General features: G+C 39.1%; 1 gene segment (V, D, J or C); it reads left to right on the top strand.

Annotated features, from left to right (window-relative positions):
* Nucleotides 1-9,123: 9,123 nt before the first annotated feature.
* On the top strand, nt 9,124-12,579 carry LOC118240827. The segment is given in 4 exon segments: nt 9,124-9,134; nt 10,322-10,443; nt 10,763-10,822; nt 12,260-12,579. Coding segments are annotated over 4 exon segments (513 nt in total).
* The last annotated feature ends 4,242 nt before the right edge of the window (nt 12,580-16,821 follow it).

Genomic DNA, 16,821 nt, shown 5'->3' on the forward strand with positions numbered 1-16,821 from the left:
GCTACTAGTAGATATTTCTCTCCACTAATAACTACCTGCTCTATTATAACTGAGACCAAAGGTCTCAGTACTGCAGTGTTGTGACTGGTTTCTGATTCCATGCACTGGGTGTGTGTAAATGTGCCTCTGTGGGGTCTTGATAAGCACTAGATAAATTCCATGTGTTGTTATTGTAATAACTGCAATGTTTTGTCTTCACCTGCTCTAGCAGAAACAGAGAGATCATCTGCTCAAAGAAAAGAGAGACAGGACAATTGTGGGAGCTTCTCCAGGTTTCTGGTGATGCAGCCACACTGATAGACCAGGCTGATGTTCAAATCATTCTAACACATGAACATCAGGGCTAGAATGACATAAAGATCTACAAAACTCTCCTCTTACAGAAGTGTAACAGTGTTGACTGTATTATGCCTTTATGATTCATTATAGATTTTTATGTTTACTTCTGAGTCATTGTGCTGTGGTTCCTCTCCTTCACAGATTGTGTCATTGTGCTGTATCACATCCTCCCCCTCAACACCTGCAGTAGGTCCCAGCTGCAGCAGTGCAGTCTCTGTGCAGTCTGACTGAGGGAGGTTTTTGTACGACTCTCTAACACTGTGTGAACACCCAGCTACTACTAATGTAATGTGCACTCTGACAGTAGTAATCTCCTGCATCTTCAGTCTGGACTCCTTTGATGGCCAGAGTGAAGTCAGATCCAGATCCACTACCACTGAAACGATCTGGAGTTCCTGACTCTACCTGATCTGCAAGGGAGATCAGGAGTTTAGGAGCTTCTCCAGGTTTCTGCAGGTACCAGTGTAGACAGTCATCATCATACACTGCAGGGTTTGTTCTACAGCTGATGGTGACTGTGTCTCCTGGAAGAGCAGATTTCACTGCAGGAGTCTGAGACACTGTCACCTGACACATGGATTCTGTAAAAAAAAACAATGAATATGAAGTCATTATGAATCATGACAGAACATCAGAGAATTCCAATGACCTGACATTTGGATTCAGGATGAAAAAAAATGCAGTAATAAGAAAGGGAATATGTCCATCTACGATTAAAATATTTAATCATTCACTGACTTTAAGTTATTTTAATGATTTAATTTGTTCAACTTATTTAAATCCTACCTTGAATCCAGAGGAGCAGTGTGCAGATGAAGATGGGGATCAAAGTCATGGTTGCTGTGGGTGAAGTTGCTGGGGCAGACAGCTCTCAGACATGAAGTGTTAAACTCACAGGACTATAAACACTCCCAGAGCACTGAAGCAGGTGCTGCACATGCAAAGTGACTTCTCTGTATCAATACACGTCTACCAAATACTCTCTGTGGCCTCTCTGTATTAATACACATCTACCAAATACTCTCTGTGGCCTCTCTGTATTAATAGATGTCTACCAAATACTCTCTGTGGCCTCTCTGTATTAATACACGTCTACCAAATACTCTCTGTGGCCTCTCTGTATCAATACACTTCTACCAAATACTCTCTGTGGCCTCTCTGTATTAATAGATGTCTACCAAATCCTCTCTGTGGCCTCTCTGTATTAATACACGTCTACCAAATACTCTCTGTGGCCTCTTTGTATCAATACACTTCTACCAAATACTCTCTGTGGCCTTTCTGTATTAATAGATGTCTACCAAATACTCTCTGTGGCCTCGCTGTGTATTAATACACGTCTACCAAATACTCTCTGTGGCTTCTCTGTATCAATACACTTCTACCAAATACTCTCTGTGGCCTCTCTGTATCAATACACTTCTACCAAATACTCTCTGTGGCCTCTCTGTATTAATAGATGTCTACCAAATACTCTCTGTGACCTCTCTGTATTAATACTTGTCTACCAAATACTCTCTGTGGCTTCTCTGTATTAATACTCACCTACCAAATACTCTCTGTGGCCTCGCTTTGTATTAATACATGTCTACCAAATACTCTCTGTGGCTTCCCTGTATTTGTTTTCATTACACACTATAATTAAAAATATATTTAGTGAAATCGGACACTTAGATAGCAAAACCTCAGTCCTGAATTGCACAACTATAAACACATTTTCTGCTCTAGACATTAATCAAATCACCACAAACACACACACACACACACACACACACACACACACACACACACACACACACACACACACACACACACACACACACACACACACACACACACACACACATCCCTTCTATTCAACACACTTCTCTACATTATACATAGAAATCTAACATGACATCACTTCTTTGCCTTTCAAAACCTCCGACCTGTGAGCCAACTAATCAACAAAGCTGTCAAATGTACTTGGGATGATTAACTGGGATGATCATGTGGGTGATTAATTGTGAACTCAGCAATCAGGTGTAAGCACTATAAAATGCAACTGGTGAATTTATCTGTCTTTAAGTAAAAGACCTGCAGCATAAATATATGGAAGTATGTAATGTATTCATGTGATGTGTTCACCTCAGTATTGTTTGCTGCACACAACCTTTTTACATGTACGTTTCTATCAGGTCAACGCAATGTTATCTGGACTTAGCCTGACAAACGTAAGAAGATGGAGAAACATCGCTGTCCACAGAGATATTTTGAATGTCCAGGGCCAACGTGGTGGTAACATCACAATGTAGCTGTGATCACACAGAATGGAGTCCTCCATCGCCACGGCAACTTGGGTCCTTACAACATCACACTGTAAACACACACATTAGACAGAATACACACCACCATCACAGTCCACACACTCACGTTAGACAGACTACACACCATCATCACAGCAGGAGACCAAGTGGATGCAGAGCAGATGAAACACAATGTCATTGTCATGTTATCGTATGAATTATTTTGCAAACAAACTGAGGTATTCTGCACCTTTTTGACAATACAGAATATACTAGATTATTAACATTCATTAAATATTAGTTTAGGTGGAGATGGGAAAAATAATTAAAGATTAAAGATAAAATATGAAGCTTAGGGTTGTGTGTGTGTTGTGTGTGTGTGTGTGTGTGTGTGTGTGTGTGTTTCTGTGTGTGTGTGTGTGTGTGTGTGTGTGTGTGTGTGTGTGTGTGTGTGTGGTCACTATAAAGTCAAAGAGGTTTTTGAATGATGCTTCATTAGAATGTATCACTATGGGTGACTTGTGGATGAGGCACTAATCCTCATGAGTGGTAAGCTGGACTGTGGACGTCTCAGAGGTGCAGGAGGGAGTTCTGACCAGTGCAGGAGAGCAGAATGCAGCAGCTCTGTCTGTATTCTGTTCTGTGTCCTGGCATTTCTGTTACTTCCACTGAAATAAAGCTTCATTTTGGACATTGTCTGCTCTTTTATAAGAGACAAACATCTTTATTAATGTTATCAGACAGTTTCTTGTGCCTGAGTGAGCTTATATGAACAGACCAGAACATCTGTTGAAAGTGTGGCTCTATTCTGGGAGAAAGAGAATCACTCAGCCATGGTAATGCAAATCTGAGTTAGAACCCACTGCTCTCTCTCTCTCTCTCTCTCTCTCTCTCTTTCTCTCTCTCTCTCTCTCTCTCTGTCTCTCTCTCTCTCTCTATTCCTGCTGAGGTGGATTATGTCGCTCCCTGCTGTCCAGTTTGATGGATTACTCTCCCTGCAGCTACACCAACACTACCTAACATTCATTCCTCTTGTGGTGGTGAGTGTATCATTACCCTGATTAAATGAACAAATAAGAAAAACCAAACGCCTCATTCCTAGCAAAGAGAACAAGTTTATGCCCCCATAATGGCACACTCCATTTTCCTACACTCACCTCACTGTTTACACTTCCTGTTTACACTTCATTTTTTCAAGTCAGCTGTATACATGTGTATCCCTCCAAATGTTTATATTTCTATTTCCATTCTATTTCTATTATATTATTTTATTATTTTTATTGATGCTGTGAGCTACCTGTTTTGTTGTACAAGTACAATGATAATAAAGTCTTTTCTGACCTTATCAAATCATAGACCAGCGCCCTCCAAACAGAACATGTTTCTTTATTAGTTATCGATTCCCCCTCTTGTCACGGTAGGCTGGTTGTCCAGCAGGAGGGACACACCTACTCCTGCCCAGGACCGCACTACACTACACTACACTACACTACACAATACACTACACACTACACTACACTACACACTACACTACACTACACTACACACTAAATTTGCATAATTTTCCATATCTGCCACTTCCCCCAAACACATCCAATTCAGACATGTTTGTTGTCTGACAGTTACTTTTTTAGTTTTGCTTTGAGGCTTTTACAAGTAATGTAGATATTACAACCAACACCTTTCTGTAAGTACATGCCATAAATGTGCTTTACAGATGTATATGCTATTGAGTGCTCTTTAATCAGGTTTTAAAGCACACACACTGCTGAAACACACACATACATGTTTGTGCGAGCTCTTTAACCAGGTGATACACACACACACACACACACACACACACACACACACACACACATGCTAGTAGAGCTGTTTAACCAGGTGATACACACACACACATGCTAGTAGAGCTGTTTAACCAGGTAATACACACACACACACACACACACACATGCTAGTAGAGCTATTTAACCAGGTGATACACACACACACACATGCTAGTAGAGCTGTTTAACCAGGTAATACACACATACACACACACATGCTAGTAGAGCTGTTTAACCAGGTGATACACACACACATGCTAGTAGAGCTGTTTAACCAGTTAATACACATGCTAGTAGAGCTGTTTAACCAGGTGATACACATGCTAGTAGAGCAGTTTAACCAGGTAATATACATGCTAGTAGAGCTGTTTAACCAGGTAATATACATGCTAGTAGAGCTGTTTAACCAGGTGATACACACACACACATGTTAGTAGAGCTGTTTAACCAGGTGATACACACACACATACACATGCTAGTAGAGCTGTTTAACCAGGTGATACACACACACACACAGACACACACACACACACACACACACACACACACACACACACACACACACACACACACACACACACACACACTAGTAGAGCTATTTAACCAGGTGATACACACACACACACACACACACATGCTAGTAGAGCTGTTCAACCAGGTGATACACACACACACACACATGCTAGTAGAGCTGTTTAACCAGGTGATACACACACACACACACACACACACATGCTAGTAGAGCTGTTTAACCAGGTGATACACACACACACACATACACATGCTAGTAGAGCTGTTTACCCAGGTGATACACACACACACACACACGCTAGTAGAGCTGTTTAACCAGATGCTTCACACACATACACATGCTATTTAAGAGTTCTTCAACAAGGTGATTTGCACACACACACACACACACACACACACACACACACAAACATGCTAGTAGAGCTGTTTAACCAGGTGATACACACACATACACATGCTATTTAAGAGTTCTTCAACAAGGTGATTTGCACACACACACACACACACACACACACACACACACACGTGAGAGAGTTCTATAACCAGGTGCTTCACACACAGTTCAGGATCAAACTGACTTTGGTGTAAGCATCATGGTCTCATGCATCTGCTAGAGTTGTCATTGTTACTGTCAGCTCTCAGGTTGTTCCAGCACAGTGGACAGAGGGAAGGAAGCTCTACTGCACAGCTCTAGGAATGTACCACAGTGCTCAGGCAATCAGGAGTGCTGCTAGTGGAGCTCTTGGACAATTAGTGTGTGTTTCTGGGATGAGGAGAGCAGATGTGCTGATTTCTCTCCCTCCTGTGGCCAGAGTGTGTAGTGACAAGCAGTGTAAAATGGGATCCGCTATACCAGTGTTCTTCAGTCCTTGAGGTTATGTGTTTTATGTTGTTCAGTGTTTTCAGTACTCTAGCACTCACATGTGCGCGCGCGCACACACACACATACACAGACACACACACAGACATTTACATTTACATGTCTGACAGTTGGCAGATGCTCTTATCCAGAGCAACTTACAAAAGTGCTTTGTAATTTACTCATAGAGCACATCCTACTACAGTATAGTAGAGTCCAATATACCAATGAATTAGAATGCGGTAGAATACAGGTATCAGTGCTGATACCTAGAAATGTGAAACAAACAATAACAAACAATATCAAGCTATACGTGTTAGAGTTTCAGTTACCCAACAGGTTCAGAATCAATGGTCATTTAAATATTCTACAAATGGATAATTCTTCAATTATTATTAACAAAGCATCTTAGCTACAAGTAATGTGCTGATAATGGTACCTGGAAAACTGTGAATATTATGGCTTTATGATTCTTCAGAGTTAAGTGTGTTCAGTACTGAGTCAGTGTGTTCAGTAGTGAGTCAGTGTGTTGTGGTTCCTCTCCTCCACAGAGTGTGTTATTGTGCTGTATCACATCCTCCCCCTCTACACCTGCAGTAGGTCCCAGCTGCAGCAGTGCAGTCTCTGTGCAGTCTGACTGAGGGAGGTTTTTGTATGACTCTCTAACACTGTGTGAACACCCAGCTACTACTAATGTAATGTGCACTCTGACAGTAATAATCTCCTGCATCTTCAGTCTGGACTCCTCTGATGGTCAGAGTGAAGTCAGATCCAGATCCACTACCACTGAAACGAGCTGGAATTCCTGACTGTAAGTTAGTAGCTCTGTAGATCAGGAGTTTAGGAACTTCTCCAGGTTTCTGCAGGTACCAGGCTAAACGATGACCATAGCTGCTGTCATAATACACTGCAGGGCTTGTTCTACAGCTGATGGTGACTGTGTCTCCTGGAAGAGCAGATTTCACTGGTCCCTCCCACGATGATTTTCCCTCCCTCCCAGGATGAACATTACAGCTCTAAGTGCCCCCTCTCACACTGTGGCCCAAGAATGAAACAGTCTGTTTTCCCTTTACTGATGGGCTCATGAATATTTTAAAGAGCTCTGCTCTGATTGGCTGTAGTTAGCTACAGAGTTGATATTTTTAGCAACCAAATTAGTTATCTTCTGAGTTGTCTTGTTGATGAAATATGAATTAAAATTTACCTGACAGGAATTGACAAGGAATCATCTTCTATTGTGTATTTAAATGACAGCTTTAAATGGCAGGAAAATAAATTGAACCTCTGTGTAAATAAGATAGATGGACATTACTATTTAACTGCTATTTTTTACTATTTTAACATTACTAATATTAGCTACTCGCTTTTGATCTCGACAACAACATGAAGTAAATTAAAGTTGTCAGCTCACTATGAAACTGTCTATTTAAGATGATCTGACTTAAAGCAACAAAATGTGTAAAAGAATCACACAGTAGGGCTGGCTGCTTACAGGTTGTGGTTGAGATCATGATGCCAATAAAACTGGAACTGCCTCTCTCTTCAGTGTCAGACACCGAGTGAAGCTGCTCCATATTGTACTGACACTTTTGTAATTCACTCACACATTTATATTTTTAAATGACAAAAATGTAAATATAATACATAAATGCTTGGAAAATTCTCTGGAGTAAAATCTGCAGACTAAACGAACAAATTTGAATGAAAGTTGTCTGGAATCCTGTTAAATATGAAATCAACAAAGCCCATTAACAGTGTAGTTCCTTGGGAAGGGTGTGACATCATCAGCATCTGGAATGTTGCATTTCTGTATGTAATCTGTCATTTTCATTGTTGATCTGTTGTCATTGTTTTGTTCTTCAGAACTGCTGAAGCTTTAACTGTGCAGGTCGATGGTAATGTCTCCTGGGCTAGAATGTGGGCTGGTGTATGCAAATTTTAGGAGAATAAATATTAATGAGTCAAGACTGTTGTGTAATATTCTAAGATTTTGGAATTGGCTCATTTTACGACCCTGTTTTGCTTATATGCGATTTGTATTTGAAAGAGGAGTAAACAGTGTTTGAGGTTCACAGTATGTCAGTTCGATGTACCAAACACTACTTATTCAACTTTGCCAAGATAAATGACTTTTTCCATTGTATAAGTCTGTGCATAGTAGACAGCAAGCCTCTCTACTCTACACAGGCTGCTACTCATCTGCTCTTCCATGGTGAGATCTTCTCTACCCATAGCAGGTTACATCCCTGTAACAATGTTGGCCCAGAGTCACTGTGAAGATCCAACTACAGTTTATTACAAAATGAGACCAACATGAATGACAAGCCAAACAGTGCAAGGAGGGAAGTTTACCTCTGTTTTAATTACATGATCAGCAGGCTCTTGTAATAAGGTATTGTTATGTCCGCCTGTATATCTGCCTTCTGTGTTCCAGGTTTTGCCTCTTCCTCTCTGGTGTCCCCCATCCTGATCCACACCCATCCTGATCCACACCCATCCTGATCCACACCCGGTTTTCCAGTGAGCAGAGGATCAAAATAAAAGGACGAGGAAGAGACAAAGGGCTTGGCTTGAGGGCTCATGGGAGAAGAGTTTGGTGTTGTTGGTTTTGACTTGTCGCTACATTTTTGAGCTTGTGTTTGTGTATGACTTTGGATTTTCCCCTTGATTTACGGTTTGTTTTGCCCCTTTGGTTGATTGCTGGATAATATAGTTTCTTGTATCTTGTATGTATGTCTTGTCCTGTCCATAGTTACACACTGGTGGCAGGGAGGGCTGCCATTGTGTTTGGGTGTGGCTTTATCTTTGTTCTAACGGTGTAGTCAGTGTCAGTTTCTTTTTGTTAGCTTAGTCGGTCGTCGTTTTGTTTCTAGTGTGGTTTTGTTTGTTGTGTTGGCCTTGGTCACTCCTGATGCGATTGCACCAGTTTCTTGTCTTTAAACACCAAAAACATTTAAATACACTAGATGTTTGCTGTCATCTTTGTCTGGTTATTCATTCCATTACTCATTTCTACTGTAGTAATACTCAAAACCCTCCCAGCCTAGACGGGGTCGTAACAGTATTTATTGTTTCTTTCTATTGGTTTCTGGTGTGCAATGTGACCTTTGCTATTTCTGTTCAATACATTGTAGGACAAACAGTAAACACAGAAGAATATATCAGGAAAATTCTATATATTTGGCCAGGTGTGGGTAAGAGTCTGATGTGTTTTGTAAATGTGGCTCTTCATTCAGTTCTCTGCACATTTGGAGATCACTCGCTCTCTGCCTCTGAGAAGAAGATGAGCAATGTGTGAGACAACTGCAGTTCCTCCCTCAGTACAGCTGGCTCTTCATCTGGCTCTGGGCTGATTGGAGATCAGTGGATTGGGTGAGTTCAGGAGTGTCTCTGTGATGAGCTTCACCTGGGTCTCATTAGCTCTATTGTGGGAGCTGTCCAGGGTTCTGAAGCATGTGGAGTTCTGTGTTGCTGAAACAGATGTTACGACCCTTTCTAAGTAGGGTCAGTGACAGAAATGATTAAATGATTAATTAAATGACAACAATTAAACAATAAACAAAAACACATTGACCACATTTACATTTCGTATATTTTTATGCATCAAAGCTGGGCATGCAGCTATCAAGTGCCCTATTTCGTGACAGTAAAAACACTCCTGTTTCCCAGGGACTTCACTGGTTTTCTGTGAGGTAACGGGACTGCATTTACAACCAGATACACTGATCCTGGATCAGCTTGTATACTTGGATAATATGTTTAACCCACTGAAATCTCAGGGCATTGCCTCTGTTTTTGCATATTTTCTTAAATTCAGTTTTAAGATTCTTAATTATATTTTCATTTACTTATATTAGAGCAAAATTGAGTATTTTCAATGTATGCTACTTTTCCTGATCAAGTTCTTAATACAATGACTCAGGCAGTCTGGACGTTCAGATCGTTGTAGTGTTTTGTCAAGAACCAGTGGAGGGCAGTCTCACATTATTCAATGCATCTTAATTTTTGTTTGTTTACAGTGTCACTCTCTGTGACTGTTTTTGTTGAATTTTTGTCTGGTTTCATATTTGATTGTACTGAAGATACTGCCAAACAAAAACAAGGTATTAAATATACAAACATTTTATTGGATCATTATTCGGTTATTTAGCAGAAATTCACAGTACATTTACAATGTTCAGATAGAATGCTTTCATTAGTCCTCCTACTTTTCTCAGCATTGATCATTGATTCTGTAAAGTTATATTGATACGTCCAAAAAAATTGTATCAAAAGGTTATTTTATATTAATTTTCCATAAACTTTTTAATGTACAGTTATTTCGATAATACCAATTAAGATTAATTTTAATATTCGAAAAACGAGCAAACGGAAAAATATGAGCTGCAAGAAAATTAGTTAATTTATTTTTAATGCCTAGATATTTTCTTGCATATTTTAAAAAGTAAAAATTGTAGCAGTTCATTATTGTTTTGAAAAAGGCTTTCTAAAACGCAAAGAGGGAGAGCGGCTTCTTTAGTGCAGGAGGTTTTTGTACAACCACTGAACGACTTCGTATCACTGTGGTACACTTTTGGTGGCGGCACAAAACTCTCAGTTGGACGTAAGTAACTTTCACTGCTTATACAAAAGTTGGTATTTTCTGAAATCATAATCGACATGTTTGATGTTTGATAATAATGCAGACTTAAAAACTTGTTGCGGTTGCATTTAATGTGGTTTACGGGGCAACAGCTATTACGACGTAATTTATCTAATAATAAAATATATGTGTGTATTTTATTTTATTATTTTAAAAATCTAAAAAGCTTTTGGGTAAGTCCTTTATGAGTTTTCTAAAGCATTAATATCGAAGCTATATATTACGCGGTAAATAGTGTCGAGAGCGGCGTGTTTAGATCAGGAGGTTTTTGTACGGACAGTAAACGAGATTGTAGCTCTGTGGTGGACTTTCGGTGGTGGAACAAAACTATCAGTTGGACGTAAGTAGACTTTAAATTTTCTTCACAACTATCCACACATGTAACGTTGCGTCAGTATGCACGGTGGTTTTGTAAACTACTCGTACTCTTTTATAGACTAATTGTGACGTTAAGTATCTTCCTATATCATAACCGCTGCTATGTCCTTATAGACCTTTTACTTTATACCGATGAAGAGTTTCTTAAATGTCTTTCAGTAGTAAAAACATACATGTTTCAGAAATATCTCTCAACAAGCTTTTATCTGCATGCTGGGTTTATTTTAAAAGGCAGAAATACAATACTCCCATACTGAAGGATCAAAACGTTGGCTGTTACAAATACTCAAATTCCTGTATTATACATCTAGAACACAAGTGTTTAAATAAATTGTCTTGACTTGGATGTTGCATTAAATGATATTAGTGTACAAAAATATGAAAAATATATCCAAAAACACAAATTTTGTAACCAATTGTTATGATTCTACAGAGTCTACAAATATCTAACGCATAAACATTAACGATACGAGTTTTAACGAGTTTTTAACGATACTTTTAGAGGCACAAAACTCTGCTGGATTTAAGTAACTATCAGCCCTTATTCAAAATTTTTAGTTTCTTTAGTTTCTTTTAATTTAGTTTCTGCCTTAATTTTTTATATCTTTATTTAGCTGTATTTCTAACTGTATATTTTATGTATGTAGTATCTTTGATAACTTTTTTATTACAAAAAAGAAAAGAAAAACAAGCATCTTTGGGGTTGTATCGTTCACTAACTCTGAAGCTAAACTACGGCGCTGTAAAGAGAGGAGACGGCAGTGTGTTTAGAGCAGGTTTATGTACGGACCTTAAACGAAGTTAGTGTGGAGGACACTGGACGTAAGAAGAACTTCACTTTTTATTCCCAGTAAATCACAATTTTAAGTAGGTATTGTTTGTAATAAATGTCTCTTTATTAAAGCGCATTAAAGGTGAATTTATTAGCGCGTTTATCCTAACCGTTACAGTGGTGTTGCGAGATTTTAGTGTAAATCGACCCACATTATTATCGTTTTTTTATCAAAAGCATAAATGTTTCAGCAATATTCGCCATCAAACCTTTATTCCGACTACTGGGTTAATTTTCATTAGTATAAGTGTTTGTCCCTGACTGGAGGTTGTTGATGCAAAGCACTTTAACCGTAATACTTGCATACTGAACAACCACCGCCTGTTAAATATACTTCCATTTTAATTTATTTATGACTATAAGTTATATTCATTTGATTGTTTCATTAATAATATATCCTAGGTTCTGATGTCCAGGGAAAATAACATTGAAAATAAAGGTTGTTGATGTAATACATACAAACATAAATAAAATAATATAAATAATAAAAGAGGAAGTGAAACACAACTGATTTTCCTGCTAACGGTTCCTGCCTGTCTGAGCTGTAGACCGTGTTGTGTCTCCTAGGTGACGCCCCGCCCACCCTCACGGTCCTGCCCCCCTCCAGTGTACAGCTGCAGCAGGAGAAGGTCACACTCGTGTGTCTGGCCAACAAGGGCTTCCCCTCAGACTGGAAGCTGAGCTGGAAGGTAGCTGGTAGCAGCTGGAGCTCGGGGGTGAGCCAGAGCTCCGGGCTACTGCAGAAGGACGGCCTCTACAGCTGGAGCAGCACCCTGACCCTCCAGAAGGAGGAGTGGCTGAAGAAGACAGTGACCTGTGAGGCCACCAAGGACTCCCAGTCTCCTGTCACACAGACACTGAGTAGAGAGCAGTGTGCTGAGGCGTGAAACTCCCACATGTGTACTGAAGTGTTCTCCTCTCACTCATTAATGTGCTGTCTTTTAGATAGTCTGTGTTTATTACTCAAATGTTCCTCTGTTTATTGGTCAAAATGAAATAAAAAATGTGAACAAACAACATTATAGTCTTAATTGAAGATTCTTTGCCAACATTGCACAGAACAAGAAATGCCTTTAAAGTGCTAATTGTCTGTACTTCAGAGGTCCGTGTGTGTAATGAGTTATAGGATTAAACTTTGATAATGTTGCTATTTGACCACTCTTGCTAAAGTTTGTTAAGGAACCAGGAAATAAGATGACTCAACATAAGTTTCATTCACTAGAAACTGTAATGTGTAAGTCAGTGTATTTTTGGAACATCATGGAGTGGGTGCTAAAACATCTTTGGTCCTCTCCATATACCATAATATTATTATTGTTTGTAAATTTATGCCTGAAACTAACCGCATATCACTTTTTAACACACGCTGGGCTGTTTTAATAAAATATTGTTATGGGTCCCTTAGGAGGTAATAAAGTTGTTTTTTATTGCAAAAGAAAGTACAGGTTTTATATTAAAAAACAACCAACTTTTTATTAAAAACCCACAGTCCTAATATATTTTGCCAAAATATTTTATAATAGAAACTTTATGCTCCAGGCCTCTGGTATCTGTTTAAAATAAAGCTGCAAGCTAAATGTAATAAATGTAACAGTAAATAACTACTTAATGTTTGGTATGTTTTATATTATTTGAGTCATACAGTGAATTTATGACACAGGCATGTCCTTCACACCAAAGCAAATGTTTTAGTGTGAGATAGAAGATTTTACTGAATGTTCTTTGGCTGGTGGCATTTAGTAAATTATAATAAGATTATTAAACATTACCCCCTAAATATCTCTACTTTTACACCTTTGATTGTTGGTAATAAACATTTATAATGAACATGAACTGTATTTTTTGGTAGAAGTGTTTCACAGTGGCTGAGAATAATCAGATGAAGGCACAGACATGGTGATTAGTGCTTTAGTGTGTGCTTACATCACCTCTAAACAGGACAGAACCTCCAGAAGATGACTGACACTGCTTTAGCAGTCATGCTACTAGTAGAAATTTCTCTCCACTAATAACTACCTGCTCTATTATAAGAACAACTGCCCCAAGAGACCAAAGGACTCAGTACTGCAGTGGTGTGACTGGTTTCTGATGCTCCACTGGGTGTGTGTAAATGTGCCTCTTTGGGGTCTTGATAAGCATTAGATAAATGCCATGTGTTGTTGTTATTGTTATAACTGTAGTGTTTTGTCTTCACCTGCTCCAGCAGAAACAGAGAGATCAGCTGCTCAAAGAAAAGAGAGAAGGGAGATGTTTGGGAGCTTCTCCAGAATTCCTGGGCAGTTGTAGCTCATAGATTTGTATGTTTAGTGTGTTCAGACTGAGGGAGGATTTTGTATGATTCTCTAACACTGTGTGAACACTCAGCTACCACTGAGGTAAAATTCACCCAGACACTAATAATCTCCAGCGTCTTCAGTCTGGACCTCTCTGATGGTCAGAGTGAAGTCAGATCTAGATCTACTACCACTGAAACAAGCTGGGGTTCCTGACCATAAATTAGTAGCATAGTAGATCAGGAGTTTAGCAGCTTCTCTGGGTTTCTGCAAGTACCAAAACAGATCAACACCATCATCCACTCTGTGGCTGGTCCTACAGCTGATGGTGACTGTGTCTCCTGGAAGAGCAGATTTCACTGCAGGAGTCTGAGTCACAGTCACCTGACACATGGATTCTGGGGGAAAAAAAAAAAAAAGAAGTCAGTATGAATCATGATTAAACATGAGAGAATAACAATGGCCTGACCTCTGGATTCAGAATAAGAGAAAATGCAGGAATAAGAAAGATATTATGTCTAACTATTATTAAAATACTTAATCATTCACTGACTTAATTTAATTTTATTCATTCAACTTATTTAAATCCTACCTTGAGTCCAGAGGACCAGTGTGCAGATGAAGATGGGGATCAAAGTCATGGTTGCTGTGGGTGAAGTTGCTGGGGCAGGCAGCTCTCAGTCATGAAGTGTTAAACTCACAGGACTATAAACACTCCCAGAGCACTGAAGCAGGTGCTGCACATGCAAAGTGACCTCTCTGTATTAATACACCTTTACCAAATACTCTCTGTTACTGCTCTGTTTTAATACACGTCTACCAAATGCTCTCTGTGGCCTCTCTGTATTAATACATCTTTACCAAATACTCTCTGTGGCCTCTCTGTATTAATACACCTTTACCAAATACTCTCTGCGGTCTCTCTGTATTAATACACATCTACCAAATACTCTCTGTGGCCTCTCTGTATTAATACACCTGTACCAAATACTCTCTGTGGCCTCTCTGTATTAATACACATCTACCAAATACTCTCTGTGGCCTCTCTGTATTAATACACATCTACCAAATACTCTCTGTTACTGCGCTGTTTTAATACACGTCTACCAAATACTCTCTGTGACCTCAATATTAATACACATCTACCAAATACTCTCTGTGGCCTCTCTGTATTAATACACATTTACCAAATACTCTCTGTGACCTCTGTATTAATACACATCTACCAAATACTCTCTGTGGCCTCTCTGTATTAATACACATCTACCAAATACTCTCCGTTACTGCTCTGTTTTAATACACGTCTACCAAATACTCTCTGTGGCCTCTCTGTATTAATACACCTTTAGCAAATACTCTCTGTTACTGCTCTGTTTTAATACACGTCTACCAAATACTCTCTGTGACCTCTATATTAATACACATCTACCAAATACTCTCTGTGGCCTCTCTGTATTAATACACATCTACGAAATACTCATTGGGACCTCTGTATTAATACACATCTACCAAATACTCTCTGTGGCCTCTCCGTATTAATACACATCTACCAAATACTCTCTGTCACTGCTCGGTTTTAATACACGTCTACCAAATGCTCTCTGTGGCCTCTCTGTATTAATACATCTTTACCAAATACTCTCTGTGGCCTCTCTGTATTAATACACCTTTACCAAATACTCTCTGCGGTCTCTCTGTATTAATACACATCTACCAAATACTCTCTGTGGCCTCTCTGTATTAATACACCTGCACCAAATACTCTCTGTGGCCTCTCTGTATTATTACACATCTACCAAATACTCTCTGTGGCCTCTCTGTATTAATACACATCTACCAAATACTCTCTGTTACTGCGCTGTTTTAATACACGTCTACCAAATACACTCTGTGACCTCAATATTAATACACATCTACCAAATACTCTCTGTGGCCTCTCTGTATTAATACACATTTACCAAATACTCTCTGTGACCTCTGTATTAATACACATCTACCAAATACTCTCTGTGGCCTCTCTGTATTAATACACCTTTAGCAAATACTCTCTGTTACTGCTCTGTTTTAATACACGTCTACCAAATACTCTCTGTGACCTCTATATTAATACACATCTACCAAATACTCTCTGTGGCCTCTCTGTATTAATACACATCTACGAAATACTCATTGGGACCTCTGTATTAATACACATCTACCAAATACTCTCTGTGGCCTCTCCGTATTAATACACATCTACCAAATACTCTCTGTCACTGCTCGGTTTTAATACACGTCTACCAAATACTCTCTGTGGCCTCTCTGTATTAATACACATCTACCAAATACTCTCTGTTACTGCGCTGTTTTAATACACGTCTACCAAATACTCTCTGTGACCTCTCTGTATTAATACATATCTACCAAATACTCTCTGTGGCCTCTCTGTATTAATACACCTGTACCAAATACTCTCTGTGACCTCTCTGTATTAATACACATCTACCAAATACTCTCTGTGGCCTCTCTGTATTAATACACATCTACCAAATACTCTCTGTTACTGCGCTGTTTTAATACACGTCTACCAAATACTCTCTGTGACCTCAATATTAATACACATCTACCAAATACTCTCTGTGGCCTCTCTGTATTAATACACATCTACCAAATACTCTCTGTGACCTCTGTATTAATACATATCTACCAAATACTCTCTGTGGCCTCTCTGTAGTAATACATGTCTACGAAATACTCTCTGTGGCCTCTTTTTATTAATACACCTGTACCAAATACTCTCTGTGGCCTCTCTTTATTAATACACCTCTATCAAATACTCTCTGTGGCCTCTCTGTATTAATAAACCTCTACCAAATA

This window comes from Electrophorus electricus, chromosome 2 (assembly GCF_013358815.1).
Source record: "Electrophorus electricus isolate fEleEle1 chromosome 2, fEleEle1.pri, whole genome shotgun sequence".
Lineage (NCBI taxonomy): Eukaryota > Metazoa > Chordata > Actinopteri > Gymnotiformes > Gymnotidae > Electrophorus > Electrophorus electricus.